Here is a 16937-nt window from a genome sequence, read left to right as displayed (position 1 = left end):
TTAATTGTGAACTTGTGTGAAATTATTAAACAATAAAACCAGAACATGATCAAGAAACCAATTTAGAAGTAAAAGAAAATGAAAATGAAGAACTCATATTGAAAGTAAGATAAGTTTTCATTCTTGGTAGAAGTTGCTTTCAGCGCTGCGTTCCATGCATATGATTGAAACTCTTGTTGAAATTCTAACTTTATTTTATTTTTCGGTACTGGTAGTAGTAAATGGGAAAAGCATCAAAACACATCAAAAGAGAGAAAGCATTATACTAAGATGAAGCATTCGGTGCTAAAAACTTGTCCAAGCTCACACCTCCTTCACTTCCCCTGATCCAGCCTCTTCCTCAGCTTTCTTCACATCCATGGCTTTCTTCACATCCTTGACATCTTCAAGCACAAAAGCCGACACTGGAAAAGACCTGAACAGGCCTGCAGGAGTCTTGAAAGTGATTTTGCCGGTTGGTGGATCATCGACATAAATATCACTCAGAGTGATCCAAAGCAAGAGCTCCTTGGTCTTCACACCAGTGAGTTTCTTGATCTTGTTTTGTTCAACGTAAGCTGTGATTTCAGGTTCATAGGATACAAGCTTGCCAATCTTTTCAAACTTGTGAATTGTTTTCTTCTTCTGCTTGAGCCACACAAAACCAGTTTCCCTCACATACCCACATTCCTCAATGTCCTGTAAAGGCAGCAGCCCATTGGGCAGCCCTACTTCTGTGAGCAAAAGCTTTGATTTCTCTTGACAGATCTCATCTCCATGGTAGACTTCAGCATTGGCTTTGATCTCCTCTCTCACCAGAGCCATTTCCCTTTTCCCCCTTTGGTTGCTTTCTGCCTTGGGCTGTTGACAGGTGTGGTCTGGAGTGAAAGGTGATGTGTTGATATAGCTGAGAAACCCTAAATTTGCCCTTGTGTTTTCACTCAACTACCAAAATGCCATTTGAGTGTCACCCTTTTTGAACTATCAGCCACAGTAGGGTTCAGGGGTTGCTTTTAAGGTGGTAGGAAAATCAAAACCTCTTTGAAATGATCGCCTAAACTCCCTTACCAAAGGTTTAATGCTCCTAATTTTCCTGAGAAAATGTAATATTATCGGAAACATAACGTACCACTGCTAATAAATCAGAGTTCTCAAGTAGAGGGCTTTCCGATTTCGAGTAGGGTAGACAAGACTATTCAGTATTTAAGTCGTGTAAGATGGAAGGATGATTCCATATCTCTAAGGTTATGTAACATCATTGGTAGTGTTACTAGGGGCAAATGTATTTCTTTTCTAGCTTAGAAGTGGGGCTCAAGGAAAACATTTTCTGGGAACCCAAACAACATTAATGGCTACGCATTCTAAAGCATTGAACACAAATCAAGAGCAAGAGATGGGGATACAATGGTCTCACCAACATAGTCACAGACAGTGGCAGCACTGCAATTTGAATGAAGAAGAGGGGTATTTGACCACATGCTCTGGTAATTTAATAGTGCAGTTGATATTTAAGGTGACATTAAAGATGAGCGGTGGGAAGGAAGGAGTAACCAATGGTGGTGTGACACGCGCGATCTGGTTGGAACGGTAACCTATATAGAGAAATGTTCAAGTAATGGACACCCTACCTGTATCATGATGCATTTATTTTTTTAAAAATTGATAATTGACCAACTGTGACCCACCATCATAAATCGGACCCACCTAATCATACAAAACTCTCCCATGATCAAGCTCTTAACCTCCTTATTAATGTCCACTCTTTTGCCTCTAAATACCTCATATGATATATATGTATGTATATATACATGTATGTATGTATGAGTGATAGGATGAATAGATCTATATTTTCTTAACGTCTATTTCGTGATGGAAATTTTATCAATAATGTCCATATCTAATTTATGATTTGAAAACGAAACTATGATGAATTAAAGTTTGACATAGAGAAAAATGTTACTTATCTGATTGGAGAAACAATATGCTAAAATTATTTGATAAAGTGATGGTTTAGAAATACATAGATGTATATTTAAGTTATTTGTGGGGTTTAACCATTTGGTGAATGGATGAGAGGGTAGCACAAGAAAGGGGAAAGGGTGGCTTCAATCAAAGTATCAAACACATGGAATTGGGCACATGGGGTGTGGTTGATTTTAAGTTAAGTCAACTTATACCTATCATAATCACTCATCACTCGTGTCTGCATGGGTTGGTGGTTTCATCATATGCCCTCTCCCCATGTGTAAAGCCCCATTTTGGTTTGTGCCTAGGGTTACAAAATTTGTTTCCCCTTTTTTAAAATGTTAAATTAACCCTTACTTTGAATGAATGTATATAACAAATATTATTAATTTTATAAACAAAATTACTAAGAGAATAACCTCAATTTGCTCTAGGTTCTTGAGAATTATTTACAATTTTGACCTTAACTTCAACTTTTAAATGGGTAGATAGATGGAGCAGAGAAAACTCATATCACTCATAATTTACCTAGCTAACACGAAGATAGTTGCCAAAAATTGGCATAACTTTCCATACAAACGGATGGTTCAACCTCTCAATTAAATAGCTTCAACCACCAACTCCTTTGTCTTCAATGGAGCATCCTCTTCTTCATAGTAAAGGACTAAGTACAAGACAAAAAGCTACGCTCCTCAGACTCAATTTCCATTCTTGAGGCAAATTTTGGAGCTTTGTGGACAGGTAGAGAAGGTCTTTAAATGAAAAATCACACGTCAAAACAAGGAAAACCCTACAACACCCAACTCCAAAACCCTCCCCCTTCGTGATGTATACTGCTTTTGAGAAGCTTTTTGGGTTGTTTCCATGGCTTCAAGCTCCATTTAGGAAACAAAATTAAGGTTTATTTGACAATTGCTTTTTAAAACAATTTTTTGTTCTAAAGAATATAAAAGGGCTTTGTAACTTAAATGATAAACATATTTGGTAAATTTGCCACTAAAATATAGGATGCTTTTTAACATAAAATTGCCAATTAGAATACTAAAATATGGATAAGTGTCCTTTATCTCCATAAATACAGATACCTATATAGGTCAATGGAGTTTTCAAACAAATTTTTGTTCATAAAAACAATAAAGAACTTGTCTTTAAGCACCATTTTTTTTAGAACTGTTTTTGAAAACATTTGCCAAACAAACCCTCAGCTTTCTAAAAGCACTTTTCTACAAGATTAGAAAGCAACAATAAGGGAAAGATTCAAAACTAGAATTAGGGTTCTGATAAATTGAATGTAGAGTACAATTTATATAGGAAAATTGCCTATAAATAATGAGCACCCTGGGGCTAAAATACAACAAAAATTTGTTTCACAAGGCTTCCTATTTATTCCCACCATGGCCTATGCATCAACGTGTTCTTGTACCTGAAAATGCAAGAAGCTCATGAAATGGATGCAGCTCTCATATTGTTTTGGTTCTCTGTATTTACTCCATGGCAGAAGTTGTTTAGCAATGTCTCGATATGCTTAACTTCTTTTGGCATCGACCCAGTTAGGACCTATTTCCAACACCCAAAAGATAAAAGAAAATCTCAATGACATTACCTAGAACCGATATATATTAGTGTTAATGTATTAAGAAGAATGAACCAAACCAAACCAAGCCCAATGCCCTGACGTAGGACTTAGTCTGAGATATATACCTCATATCCTGTTTCTGTGATAAGGACCTCATCCTCAATCCTTATTCCAATCCCTCGAAACCTGCATTAGAATCCTCAAAATATGAGCACCAAGGACATCATCTAATGCTGAAAAGATAAGACATGATATTGGTCATGTAATATGAAGAAGACACATGAAATCTGGGACATGTCCAGAATTTTGTAGTATTTAGTCGCTAATGTGCTAGTTGGTTGCTCAAAGATGAATCCCCTTGCAAGCAAAGATGGTTAACACGATTCACCTCATGTTGGCTCATTTTGCTAACAAGAAGACGGTTCAATCTATCATAATTAGTATGCTAAAAACTAACCTATTTGGAGGGAAACGCCAATGTAAAAAATGTTCAACAAGAAACTGAAAAAAAATGATAATAAAAATCAGATCATGTTTCCTGTACGAAGATTGTTGGTGCATGACATTGTGATTTATTTGCAGCTACTACAGTTTGTGCCTCCCACATGTGGGAATAGTACTGCATGTAATGGGGGGTGTTGGAGCAGGATGTATGTTGTAGGCTCAAATCTCAATAGTTTAAGCTTTTTGGAGTACTGGCAACTTAACATGCTATTAGGGTCCTAGTTAATTCGAGCGCATACCGGAATAGGGCCGCAGATAAAGGGGGGTGTTGGAGTAAGATGTATATTGTCGGTTCAAATCCTAACAGTTTAAGATTTTCAGAACATTGACCACTTCACATGGTATTAGGGCTCTAGTTAACTGGAGGTCTCACATTCAAGTCCTTCCCTTATCTATGTATCTATCTTATTATATATAATTACAGGTTTTAAACTGTATGTGTCTTCAACATGCGGATATGAGACTACACATCTTTTTAGGATTTTTTTTTTTTTTTTTTTTTTTTTTTTTTTTTTTGATAGATAAATGCACATCTTTTTAGGAAAATTGACAACTTAACAAAGATACATGGGCCTTTCATGAATGAGAATCTGCCCCTTCAAATCGTCACAGCTTGGGCAAGGAAGAGGACTACAAGAAACTGTAATTAGAGAGCTAGCAAATAGGACCCATCACTTTCATGTTGTGGAGTTATCATGGAACAATAATTTGACAAAGCAAAGTTCAGAAGTACCTCTCTGGACCATCAAAGAAAGATGGGATGTAAATTCCTGGCTCAATTGTTATCACCTGCTCATGAAAATATTTTGCAGTAAAATCATGTCAACATCAAAGGAAAAAAGTGAGAAAATTTACAAAAGAATGTTTTTTTTATGAGTAAGAGATTGTATTAAAGAGTTTTTTTATGAGTAAGAGATTGTATTAAAGAGCAAAAAGCACACAAAAGTACACCGGGGATATACAAAGAGCTAAAAACAAAACAAAAACAAAAAATAGGGTGGAAAACAAAAAAAAACAGCTCCCACCCCCTCAAGGACCCAACCAATCAACACAATCAATTAAGGACAAAGAATTCCCATCAATGTACACAACCGAATCCACAACAAATATATCACCTAGAAAATATAATGTCCATATTTGTGCATGCTGAAACAATATTAAAAGAACTGTTGGTTTTTTATCATGACACTAAACTCATTCTTAAGCTAAAGTAGAGCTAGATAAGATTGTTAAAGTATGATATACATTGTGGGTCCAAATTCTAACTTAAGGTATCCTTGCTTTGCAAAGAGATCATGAATTCGAACCTTATTGTATCTTTATTTCCCCCAGTTAATTGAATCCAATGTTAGGAAATTTTGTAGTAGCTTAACATGGTTTAGAACTCTGGTTAACTGGAGGTCTTGAGTTCAACTCTGTATGAGAGCCTTGCTTAGTGAGAGATCATGAATTTGAACCTCACTGTATCTTTATTTCCCCCAATTAATTGAATCCAATGTTAGGAGAATTTGTGGTAGCTTAACATGGTTAACTAGAGGTCTCAAGGTCAACTCCTTCCCCCCCCCCCAAACATCTATTTATTTGTCTAATTATCTCTAATCACAAATGTGTGATTTTTCTGCAGCTATTGCTATCTATGCCTCCCATAGTGGCTATGGGGTTGAGCATAAGGGGGGCCCAAATACAAACCGTTTAAGCTTTTAGATAAATTGATTATTTCACAAACGTAAAATTGTAATCTTACCAAAGAAGTACAGAAAGTTTAAACGAAAGATTAAGGTGATAAGAGAGACAACTTACAACACCTGGCTTCAAGGGCTGGTCATCCCCAAGTGAATGGCAGTCGTGAACATCCATTCCTAGATAGTGACCTGGACATCAAGGTGGAGAGGAATGATGAATCAATAAATTTAGATTTGACATTCAAGAATGATTTCTATTACAAGCTCAAAATTTTCATGCTCTATATTGGCAAGAAGGAACAAACTGGAAAGTCAATGGATGGTTAGAGAAACCTATATTAGTAGGGTTCAGCTGATGGTAGCTGTGATAAATATTCCGACTGTCTTTCAAAATTCCTAACTCCTTGAGTCCATGGAGTAGCTTTTCAGCCTGTCCAATCACATAGCATCACAAGGATTAAACATTTCTGTAATGCAAAACATTGATTAAAACAAAATCATGGGGCTCATTAGAGTAAAGTGAATGCCAAAGGCATAATTGAGAAGAGAATCCAGGTGCTCACCTTGGTGAGCCCCAGTAAGTAGGTAATTGTAATTACCAGAATTAACAAAATAGATATGCATTTTGTTGTCACAAAATCATCACATTGAATGTAGGGGACAATTTTGGGTCCAAGAGAGCAAACCTAGACCTCCTTATCTTTACAAGATGCTAAATTAGACCAAGCCTTATCCATGTTCATGTTCATAAAATAAGGTGCGGGAAACTAAGAGTAAGGCCTAATTGGGCTATTGTTTTTAGTTACAAGCATGGGAGATTGAATCTTGTTGAATTTTGTGCCATGACACTCCTAACAGGCAAAGATTCTCTTCCCAAAGTAAACAGACAGCATTAATTGAGGGACTGATTCCATCCCATCCCTTCCAGTCCATCTACCAAACTACCAAGTAAAGAAGGTATAGATATCTCTCCAATAGAGGATACAGAACAAATCTGTAAACTCTCATCATCTCATTTCCTCTTGAAAGATGATATGCTTGGGAAAAATAGAAATGCTAGAAAAACAATATTTTGGGTTTATTAGATCATTACCGAATAGTGGTGTATTTGTCGAATGCTTGTGCCAGGTCTGCAGAGCTTCACACATTCCTTGTTTGTCTCTAAGATAAGATCATAAAGTTCCCTCTGCAATTTATGCATCAAAGCTATTAGCCTCAGTTAATAGGGGCACATACCAAATGGCAGGAACCGTCATATTTAACATGACAAAATTTCCTGAAAATTCAGATCCTTAAGAAGATTTTAGGAGCTATGATGAAAGTTGGAGCGCATGAGAACAATAGGGGATGAAAAGTTGATGGTTTGTAATCAATAGAAGCCATAATGCAATAAGGTAAAGAATTGACATGGAACAAACTTTACAAGTATTGATAGAAGTTCCAAAATTTATAGATAACCGGGGAAACTTTTTCAGTAATAAGATTGTGGGAGAACATAAAGCAATTAAAGGGCATACTTGGGCTGCAGAAAAGAAGCCACAGGGTGGCCATGTACGAGTAAGATCACTAAGATATCCATGCAACTCACATCCAATGTCCATCAAAACAAGGTCCCCGTCTTTAACCTGTATATATAAATTATAAAATTGTTTCCTCTCTAGTAAATGTAATTACAGATGAAAAAAAATGTATCAGCATACGATATAAATGAACTTACCTTCTGATCATTTCGAGAATAATGTATGACGCTAGCATTAGGGCCACCACCAACCACAGGGTTGAATCTAGTAAAGGGGAAAGGCACAAATCATAAGCCTTCAGGAATATCTAAGCATGCAATTAATTATCGCAGAATTCAATTATTCAGGTTCTGGAGCACATCAAGTGGGTTGCAAAAACAAAACAAATCTCCCATTCACGGGCACAAAACCATTAAAAAGGAAAATGCTTACGCCATCCTTTGGGCCCCTCGCATTTTGCACTCATATTCAACCTTAGCCGATAGCATACTCTCATAAGGATATGTTTTCGAGTGAAACATTGTCTGCAAAAGAGCCTATTCAATGGCAAAATAAATAATTAGTATTGCTGTTTCAGCAAGATATATCCAATAAAATTTCACATTTATGCATGTATACAAAGGTGCAGGATCACTGTGGAGAACAATTTAAACAAGAACTAGGATCTTGATGTTGTGAGACATATTTTTCTTTGAGATCTGAATTCCTATAGATGGACAAACTTGGAACCAAGATCCTACGAAAAGAAAGGCTAAGGATCATTTGAGATCATTTCCATCAGATAAGGAGTCATTGCACAAAATTTTCTTAAAAGTAACATCCAAAGTTCTTATATATCTATGGGAGAGGAGATCAAGTCAAAAGGAAATCACTAATCTGATCATATGTTACTTAGGAACCAGAATGAGCTTGACCTTGAAGGTTTCAAAGCTCAACAAGCTACAAAATCCACTTTTAGTAGGAACATTTTGAATATCTTAACTACTAAAGAAGTAACTTCTATGGTGGGAGGGGGGGCATGCTAAAACCAAAATATGAACTGCCAGTTTGAATGCTCAATATTCTACACCCATCTCCTTTCAAAATACAATTTCTGATTATCTGGTTTGAGTATGGCATCAAATGATGCTATTATTTCTTCCTATACAAAAGTAGAAAGCAGGTTGTCAAGAAATTAAGACTTTTTCCTGGGGAAAGCCAACTCAACAGCACTCTGTTGGCCCAACTTTTTGCTTTTCATAAAAAATGGATTACCTTAACTAGACTAGCCGCAAAAGTAAAAAAAATCAGGACAGACAAATTATATTACCAAAAAAAAAAAGTTATATAGTGTTATCTCTTTCTATCGTTAAATCTCAGTCTCTGTATGCATATCTTGCTAGTTACTGCCTCATCAAAAGGCCAAAATTTGTTGACAAGAACATCACAAGGCATAGTTAGAAATTCATGGGTGGCCATTGCACCAAGGCAAGAATTCAACAGCTGAGTTCAATGAAAATAGTTTGCAGTAATTTAGACATGGGAATACCTGGCAAGCAATCGATGCAGACTCTCTCAATAACTTCAGCTCTGCCGGTGATTTTACCCACCGCAATTCATGAGTGTATACAGAAAGATCTTTTACTTTGCCACTGTTAGCAGCCTTTTGAAAGGCCTCCATTTCCATATAAGTTGGTATGGCTGTCTTCACATTGTGAACCAATTTGGAGGATCTTCCCATCATGCCAGGAAGAATCTGCAGCAATCAATACAAAAATAAGCAAAAGACTAGCATAAGACAGGTATATGAGCAGCATTAAAGCTTTTTTTTTTTCTCTTTTGTGTGTTGAGTTTTATGACAGAATAAAGAACCATAGTTAAAAAAAATTTCTGTCATGACAACTTGACAGCTTCTGTTTGATATTTACCAAACCAAACCCCATGGCATAATTAGAGCTAGTGGGTGATGCCCTACATTGCCGAACACATTTTAAGGCAGATGTAAAAACAAGAAGAAGAAGATGATGGCTGCAATAGAGCTTCAATCTCTTGTAGTTTTCTCTCGAGAATGCTCCCCCCATGTGTATCCCATATCACAAGACACCAGAAAAGGATCCGTCTGTAAATTATAGGGTTACTAACGGTATGGCAGAACAGATTTGTCCAGACATAGCACTTGTTAAAACTAAGGCAGTATTTAGTAGTTATTCAGAGGCAATATCTACAGTATAAAAGGTCAACAGAATGTTTCCCTGCATGGATACAGTAGTTTATGTGCAGATTGACAAAACTTTCCAGTTAGTACCATAACCAAAGGAAAAGGTAGCCAACTCACCTCTTTTAATTTACTCATTGGATATGCTTTTTCAGCTTTGAATGTGTCCAAAGCTGTGTCAACTCCCGCAATCTGCCCTTGCCAAATAACATCCTAAACAATTGATATATAATTAGCCATAACTCCTATAACTGTGTACAACTTAAATGCTAGATAACATCATTAACAGAGTATTAAGAATCCATCATACAAGTGTGGGCATACATGAGGGTGTGATTCCGGCATGAACATGCATAGGCCACACTCATGACCTAAAACTGCTATGCCACCAGGTTGCTGACAGCCAGTAAGATATGAATAATCAGCATCTTGTCGAAAAGTGTAAGGCACCACATCTGTCATCATCTTTACAGGAGCAGATGCAACGATGGCTAAACTGTTCTCAGGAAGAAGCTCCAACAATCTTTTTCTCCTTGAGACATATTCTTCGCTAGTTATGCCAGGTGTGATCTCCCCTTCATTTAGTAACTACAGAACCACAAGACAATAATTTTATTAAATTAAAAATAAAATGACTTCCGACTTTAATTAAAAGCACAGAGGTATATACCTTATGTCAAGGCAATAGTGACACTAATTATTTTTCTGATTTTTCCCGTAGATGTACCCAAATAAATCCAGTTATTTAAAGGCTAATCGCATGAAAACAGTTTGATTAACTCCTTACAGTGATTTTTGTTTGAAAAAAACTTTTCTGTTTCTGAAAACAGGGGAAAATGAAAAGTCTGGATATAACACTTAGGCATTGAATTTTTGGAAAATCGTTTTCTTGAGATTTCTCTCAAAAAATAGCCCAATACGGGAAACTACAAAACAATTTATAAGTCTTGTTGAAGAAAAATGAAACAAACAGAAAGCACACATCCTCAGAACTTCCAAATTATTTGAAACCCGAATCTACTAGGCATTCATCTGCCTTCCTGCATTCCTACAATTAGCCAATAATATGCAGTGATATGCTTGCTAATATGTTTTGTTTAGAAAAAATTAGGTTAATCAGAATTACACATTGGATATAAAGTTAACAGTACCTGAGGGTGAGATGCAGGGGTTGGCTGCCCTGCATCCACGATATTTTTTGAACAATACCCACATCTTCGAACTCCCTGTAAAACCCGAATTCATGAAATATCATAACTCATCTTTATCAAAAACCAACTGGGCATTCCATAAAAACTAAAAATTAATCAAAATCTACCCAAATTACCACTTTCAATGAGAATGTTGGAACCACTAGAACTCTACTTTACAAATAACTTCATTTCATCATTATCCAAAACAACTAAAACCCAATATGAACAAAACCTAAAGACGAGAGATAAAGTGAAATTGGGAACAAAAGACAAAAGAAGAGGAGCAAAAAAAATTTCTTATTAAATCCCGAGAACTGTTTTTTGAAAATACCCTTTTCAAATATCCATAAAATCCATCAAAATTAGATCAAATGCTGCATGAAAGTTCATAAAGTTACAAACTTTAACGTGGATACAGCTATCTATTAACTTAATTACCAGTTTAGAATCCAAAAATTCACCCCAAAAAAAATACAGAAGAGCACAAAATAGAATGCTTTCTGAAAAAGAGTACTGTACTTGTATGAATGAGCTCCTTTGCAGAAGTTTTCTTCGGAGAATCTGCATTTCCTCTGTTTTTCCGGGTGGACTCTCTTCATGATCGACTCTGTTTTTATAGTGTCAAGAATCCCTTTATCGGTTAAGTTTCCTGGATGTCTCAAATTCTCAGTTTAGGGTTTTAGGCCTTTTGGGCTTCGTGGGTTTGGGGTTTTAGGCCTTTTGGGCTTTTGTTGGCCCAAACTTTTTTAGGACCTAAGTAGAAAATTTTGTTATTGTGTAGATTATATTTATTTACGACATTGGATGAGAAAAACTCTTTATTATTTGTAATGAAACATAATTATCCAGCTTAAAAAACATAATCTATAAATTTTGAACTAAAAAATTTTGTTTGAAAAATTAAGATGTTTTTAAATATTTTTTTATATAGTATGATAAAAAGACAATTGAAAATATAAATAACACTTTAAAAAATACATAATTGAGACCTGTTTTTTGAAAATATTACCCAATATACCCTTGTTTTTTGGAACACAATTTTTGTTTGGAAACGTGATTATGAAAAAGAACATAAAATTGTTTCTAAGAACCTGTCTCCAAAGGTAATTTTTGAGAACAACCTTCAAAGATATCGTTAAAGATGCCCTTATCTCCTCCTACATAGCAAGAGGTTTAAGAAAGGCTTAGAGAAACAGAGGTTGTTGTTGGAAAAAAAAAAAGCAGAGTATAATTCCAGAAATAAATACTTTTACAAGGCCTCATGAGAGATTGATCTCCAAATATTTCAAAATTTTGTTCTGTTTTGGAAGACAAACTGGAGAACAACTGTACTGCAGAGCCAAGACCAAGACAACGGTGATTCATGGCATCAGGCAGCAAAGAATGTGAGCCGAAAATCTAGAGGTTGTAGTAGTCTCATGGAAAGCATTGGGGTGGTGAATCTCAGAGGCTTGAGCCTTGAGATTCAAAGATGAAGAACAATACTGGAATTCTGAAATGGGATTATCAGAGAAACCGATGAAGAAAATCTCTGATTTCATCGATGTAAGGAGACCGAGTTGGAATCATGTGGCCAGAGTCGTGTTCAATGATCACAGAGCAGCCCTCTTCGAATGATGCAGCAAGGTCCCTGCTGGCTTGGTTGGCTATCTGCCTGTCATTCCCCTGCTCATTCCCAAAAATATGGAGCGAAGGGCAGTTGATTGAACCCCCTACAGAATCTGGTAAGTTAAGAGTAAACCCAGAGCACAAAATCACAAATCTGAAATCCATTTCACCACCTGGTCTTCCTCTTCTTGCAGAGACTGCAGCAGCCATTGCTGCTCCTTGAGAAAATCCCATTATCCCATCAAATGGTCCTGCCTGAGAAAATACCGTCTTCAAATAAGCTAGTGATACATCAAACCCATCCGTTTGCTGCTGGTACTGGAGAGGATCGAACTGACCATCTGCCTTTTTCCAATTGGATTCACTTGCTCCGCTGAAATCAGGTGACACTAACCACGCAAACTTTTTCCTGCAATTAGCTGGGGGTGGGCTTTGTTGTGATAAAGATGACAAATCTTTGGAATCTGGCTCTTGTAAACAAGGTTGGTAGATGAAAGGCAACTCATGGGGTGCATCGACAAAAACAAGCTCAGCAATGCTTTTGAGTTTCTTCACTAATGATGCAGTTCTTCCTTTAAAACCAGAGGCATTCTGCCGAAACCCGTGCAAGCACAAGATTCTGAGTTTTCTGGAAGGGTTGGAACCTGTGTCATAGTGTTTATCAAACAAAAATTGACTTTTGACTTAACATTATTTAGTACTACAGTATATGAGGATTATGACAGATTACAGACCTTACCATGTCTCGAATGGACTTGAGGTGAGAGTGTGGTATCATCAGAGGGAACAGTTTTGAGCTTGATGGGTTGAGTTATTACTTGTGACTCGTCATTTTCAATCAATGGAATTGACCCGTAACCCTTACCATGTTTCTGGCATAGCTCACAGACATATAAAGCATCCTTCTTCTGCTGGGCCACAATTACATAATTAAGAAGCATAATTTTATCACAAAAGGGAAACTAAAACTGTAACTTAAAACAAGTGGGATTAGAATTAAAAATGGAATATAAGGCACAATTAGACAGGTCTAGATCTAAAATTGCCAATGTGATTGTGTATGCAATGAATGAAAATATCACTATCATCACATACCTGACAACTATCACAAACTAAAACAAGCATCCGACAGTGGTTGCATCGGCAGCGTGAAGAGTAATCATCAAATGACGAGCCACAGAGAAGACAGGCACCCATAATATTTGCATCTGAGCTGCCAACTGAAATTCTACAGCCACATTATGAAAAGATAGGAATTACTACCAAATCTTAATAGTTTTGGGTCTAGAATAGAGGTACAAACATAAACATATCTTTTTTTCTTTTTCTTTTTAAATTTTTTATTTCAAGTTGTAATATTATAATTAAGGTTCCCATAGATCTAAACTAGCTTGTTTTAGTGAGTTTTTGTCTAATGGAGGGCCAAATGAATCATTGTTAATTACTTATTTCAGAAATGCTGGTTCAATACTGGCAACCTTTTTTTTGTTAGGAAGAGACCCTTTGTGAAATTAGAAGGAATGGGGATGGGCTGATGAAGATTGAAGTAAACTTGATGAGCATGACATGAACATTCAAACAGAGTTCCATAAACCAATAAGGTTAAGATGAAGAGAGGTTTTGAAGGACAAAGAGACTATACCGGTGATCAAAAACAAAATTCTTTCCTTTGAAGAAACCTCCATCTGGAAATTGTTCCAAATAACGTTGAATTCCACCAAATAACTGCAATGAAATCCAGATTACAAGAAATGTCATCATCAACATTCACATCACCAAGCATTATCCCAAATTCCTTGTCATATCTCGAGGAAAAGGAGAAGACAATTTCAGAAAGTAATATATCGTATTTAATCATACTGATAGCCGATTCTTGTTTTCAAAATTGTGACAGCATAATAAACAAACACACTTACTGTTTACTGGAGTTAGAAAGTCTACTTACATTTCAGTGGGTTGGGAACAAAATTAAAGAAGTCCACTGAAAGCAGTCACTTACAACTCAAACTACAAACAGGCCATTTTTTCACACAGGAGCTCACCTGAAATACATTTTCAAAGCCAGCTCCTTTTGACCTAATATAGGCTGACGCCATCTCACACCTTATTCCTCCGGTACAATACCTGTATGGACCAATATTTGAAGATTATGAGATGAAACAAAGCATGAGTTGAAAATTTTGAGAGTTTTTCAATTTAATCAAGGATCAAGCTTCAGCTACTGAGCACTACAAAATTATAGAGACAAAAGGGATGAGCGACAGAAGTGCGGAGAGGAAGAATGTTTTCTTTGAAGAGACACATGAAGCACGGAGGGGAGATTATGCTAATTTTAGTTAAGAGCAAGGCTTATTGATAAGTAATTTTTCATTTACGCAATGAGCAATGGATAGAAGTGGATCCCTGATATTCTTGTACTACAGTGATGTCAAAATATAGAATACACGCTATCCACATTATTTAAGCCTCCTCGTACTTACAAACAACCATTTGACTCTTTGGATAAACTAAATTATCCACTCAAAAACATATGGGCTCGTCACTTAAATATAACCAAACATCAGCAAGCCTAACAATTTAGAGCTAAAAAGAAGTAAAACAAGATTTCTACTATCCATAGAGGATAACTAGACAGTTGAGGGTGTGCAGTACCTCAAAATACTGAACAACAAATAGTTCACAAGCATTAATCATGATTTTTCATCCCTTTTTTTTTGTAGTTTTTTTTGCCCCCATTGGTACTTGAGCCTGGAATCTTCCACAAACCCACCTGAACCCGATACCACTTGAGCCAAGTCTCAAAGGCTAATCATAATTTTTCATCCATAAGAAATTAGAAACAGAAAAACATATGCAACCTTTGGCTAGGGATGGGAGAGAGAGATCAAGGGAGAATGTTTCTCAGCTTTGCCCACAAAATAGCTGGAGACAAAAATGGATTGCCTCTCTAGCATGCATGTTAAACAAGATTGGGTAAAGGAAAAGATTTCTTTATGGGATATTACAGTCCACATTGGCACTTACATGAGGACACGATTCCCACGGAATCGCTCAGAGTTATCATCTATCCAGGAGGGCAAATCACTATACTGCCTGATTCCTGGATCCAAAGTTTCCACGTTTGGAGTTTTAAACTTGCCAATTCTTGTCTCATACAAATTCCTTGCATCCAACAGAACAAGTTTTTTATGGTTACTTGGATTCTCTTTCTCCAACAGTGGTCCTGGGAAACATATCCAGAATTAGCATACTCACAATTGTGATTTCTAATAATTTCCTATCCAAAAAAAATTCCAATCATTTCCTACATAAAAACATTAAACATATATATACACACACCCAAACATAAAGCTAAAATCTTTTTAGGCACTGTTTGATTAGCAGTCTAAAGCCTTGTTTGATTTTATATGCTGAAGTAAATGCCAACTTCGTTTTCAAATAGTCATATCAAGTAATAAAAAATGCTAACCAAAATGACACTTAACCATGATTACCAAAGAGTGACTCAAAGCTTATGATAAGTAAAATAGATACTCGGAAAGAGAAAATAATTACTTACCAGCACTTTGAAGAACAGAATGGAACTCAACCGCAGAAAGATGCGTTCCGGCATTTGAAATTTCTGGCGATTTCAACAAAGGATGAGGGCTAAAGGTAACCAATTCCTGAATACCCGATAAAATGTTTATCATCAATTATTAAGATGAGACACACCCCATGTTCAAATTTTCAAAACAGATGAAATGAAGAACATCTAGAACACTGGATTATACTCATAACATCCTGTGATAGCGAACAATGTCACTACAAGCTAACTGCTCTTCAACTAACACCACTATCTTATAAAGGGTAATGATGAGAACCTTGACAACTCGAATTGAGAGAGAAGTGAATCCACATTCTTTTGCAACTTGGTCATTTAGTGGGTGGTGGCAAGACGCAAGCTTGAAGTCGGTCCCTTCGAATAAGCTATTTGACTTCACTGCAGCAATGTGTTTCTCCAATAAAGATAGCTTCCCACCAATCTAATCAAACAAAAAGCACAAAAGCGTAAAATGAATCAAACAACTGAAGCCTCTGTTTGATTGCTGAGAAAACACAGGAAAAGAAATGAATCTAAAACACAAAAGACCAAAATTTTGCTCTTTTTCTTTCCCAGTTTTCTCGTGAAGTGGAAGATAAAATGAATGAAATTTTAACCCTCGAGTGACTTTGACGCATACATCAACACGACCATTTGGCCATGTTGAGTCAAATTGTTCATGCAGACTCAAAATCTTAACGCTACATTTCCTTTCGTTCCATTTTCCCAGAAACCAAGCAGAAACGGAGGGAAAGTGAGGGCAAGTGAGGGAAAGTGAGGGAAAATAAGAGAATACGGTGACGTTGACGCCATCGGGAGCGAGTCGGACTCGGCCGAGAAGGCCGAGTGAGTTGCAGTTAGAATCGTAGAAGGAGAAGAGTTGGTCGACGTCAGGAATAGGAGTGTACTTGTAGTATAAAACGACACCGTATTGATCCGGTCGGTCGTTATCCGCCATTGCTGAGAGCTTCCTCTGCAATCAACAAAACCGTAAAAACTAAAAACCCTAATCTGGTGAGTCTTCTCAGATTCTCTACGCTTCCATTCCAAACGGTTCAGCCCATGGAAGCAAGTCAATTGACCGTTTTGCCCCCTAATTAATAATGTATTTATTTTATTTCTGTAATTTTGAA

General features: G+C 36.6%; 3 protein-coding genes across 3 annotated transcripts; all 3 read right to left on the bottom strand.

The window, feature by feature from the left end:
* Nucleotides 1-98: 98 nt before the first annotated feature.
* LOC117930724 lies at nt 99-866 on the bottom strand. Its single transcript, XM_034851387.1, has one exon. The coding sequence runs from the start codon at nt 802-804 to the stop codon at nt 304-306; it is 501 nt and encodes a 166-aa protein (XP_034707278.1). The 5' UTR covers nt 805-866; the 3' UTR covers nt 99-303.
* Nucleotides 867-3189: 2323 nt separating this feature from the next.
* LOC117930723 (intermediate cleaving peptidase 55, mitochondrial) lies at nt 3190-11352 on the bottom strand. Its single transcript, XM_034851386.1, has 14 exons — nt 11133-11352; nt 10572-10646; nt 9745-10008; nt 9541-9633; nt 8755-8961; nt 7659-7762; nt 7424-7490; nt 7224-7331; nt 6800-6892; nt 6040-6136; nt 5825-5895; nt 4758-4813; nt 3646-3706; nt 3190-3501 (listed from the first exon to the last, which is right to left on the bottom strand). Exons 1-14 carry the CDS (start codon nt 11178-11180, stop codon nt 3385-3387), a joined length of 1461 nt encoding a protein of 486 aa, XP_034707277.1. The 5' UTR covers nt 11181-11352; the 3' UTR covers nt 3190-3384.
* Nucleotides 11353-11693: 341 nt separating this feature from the next.
* LOC117930717 (rhodanese-like domain-containing protein 6) lies at nt 11694-16832 on the bottom strand. The gene is made up of 9 exons (XM_034851375.1): nt 16601-16832; nt 16085-16246; nt 15781-15886; nt 15246-15444; nt 14264-14345; nt 13864-13946; nt 13317-13449; nt 12961-13129; nt 11694-12865 (listed from the first exon to the last, which is right to left on the bottom strand). The coding sequence occupies exons 1-9, from the start codon at nt 16760-16762 to the stop codon at nt 12120-12122; spliced, it is 1842 nt and encodes a 613-aa protein (XP_034707266.1). The 5' UTR covers nt 16763-16832; the 3' UTR covers nt 11694-12119.
* Nucleotides 16833-16937: the final 105 nt, after the last annotated feature.

The sequence above is a fragment of the Vitis riparia genome, chromosome 14, assembly GCF_004353265.1.
Source record: "Vitis riparia cultivar Riparia Gloire de Montpellier isolate 1030 chromosome 14, EGFV_Vit.rip_1.0, whole genome shotgun sequence".
Taxonomy (NCBI): Eukaryota; Viridiplantae; Streptophyta; class Magnoliopsida; order Vitales; family Vitaceae; genus Vitis; species Vitis riparia.
This window is presented reverse-complemented; position numbering and strand designations above follow the sequence as displayed.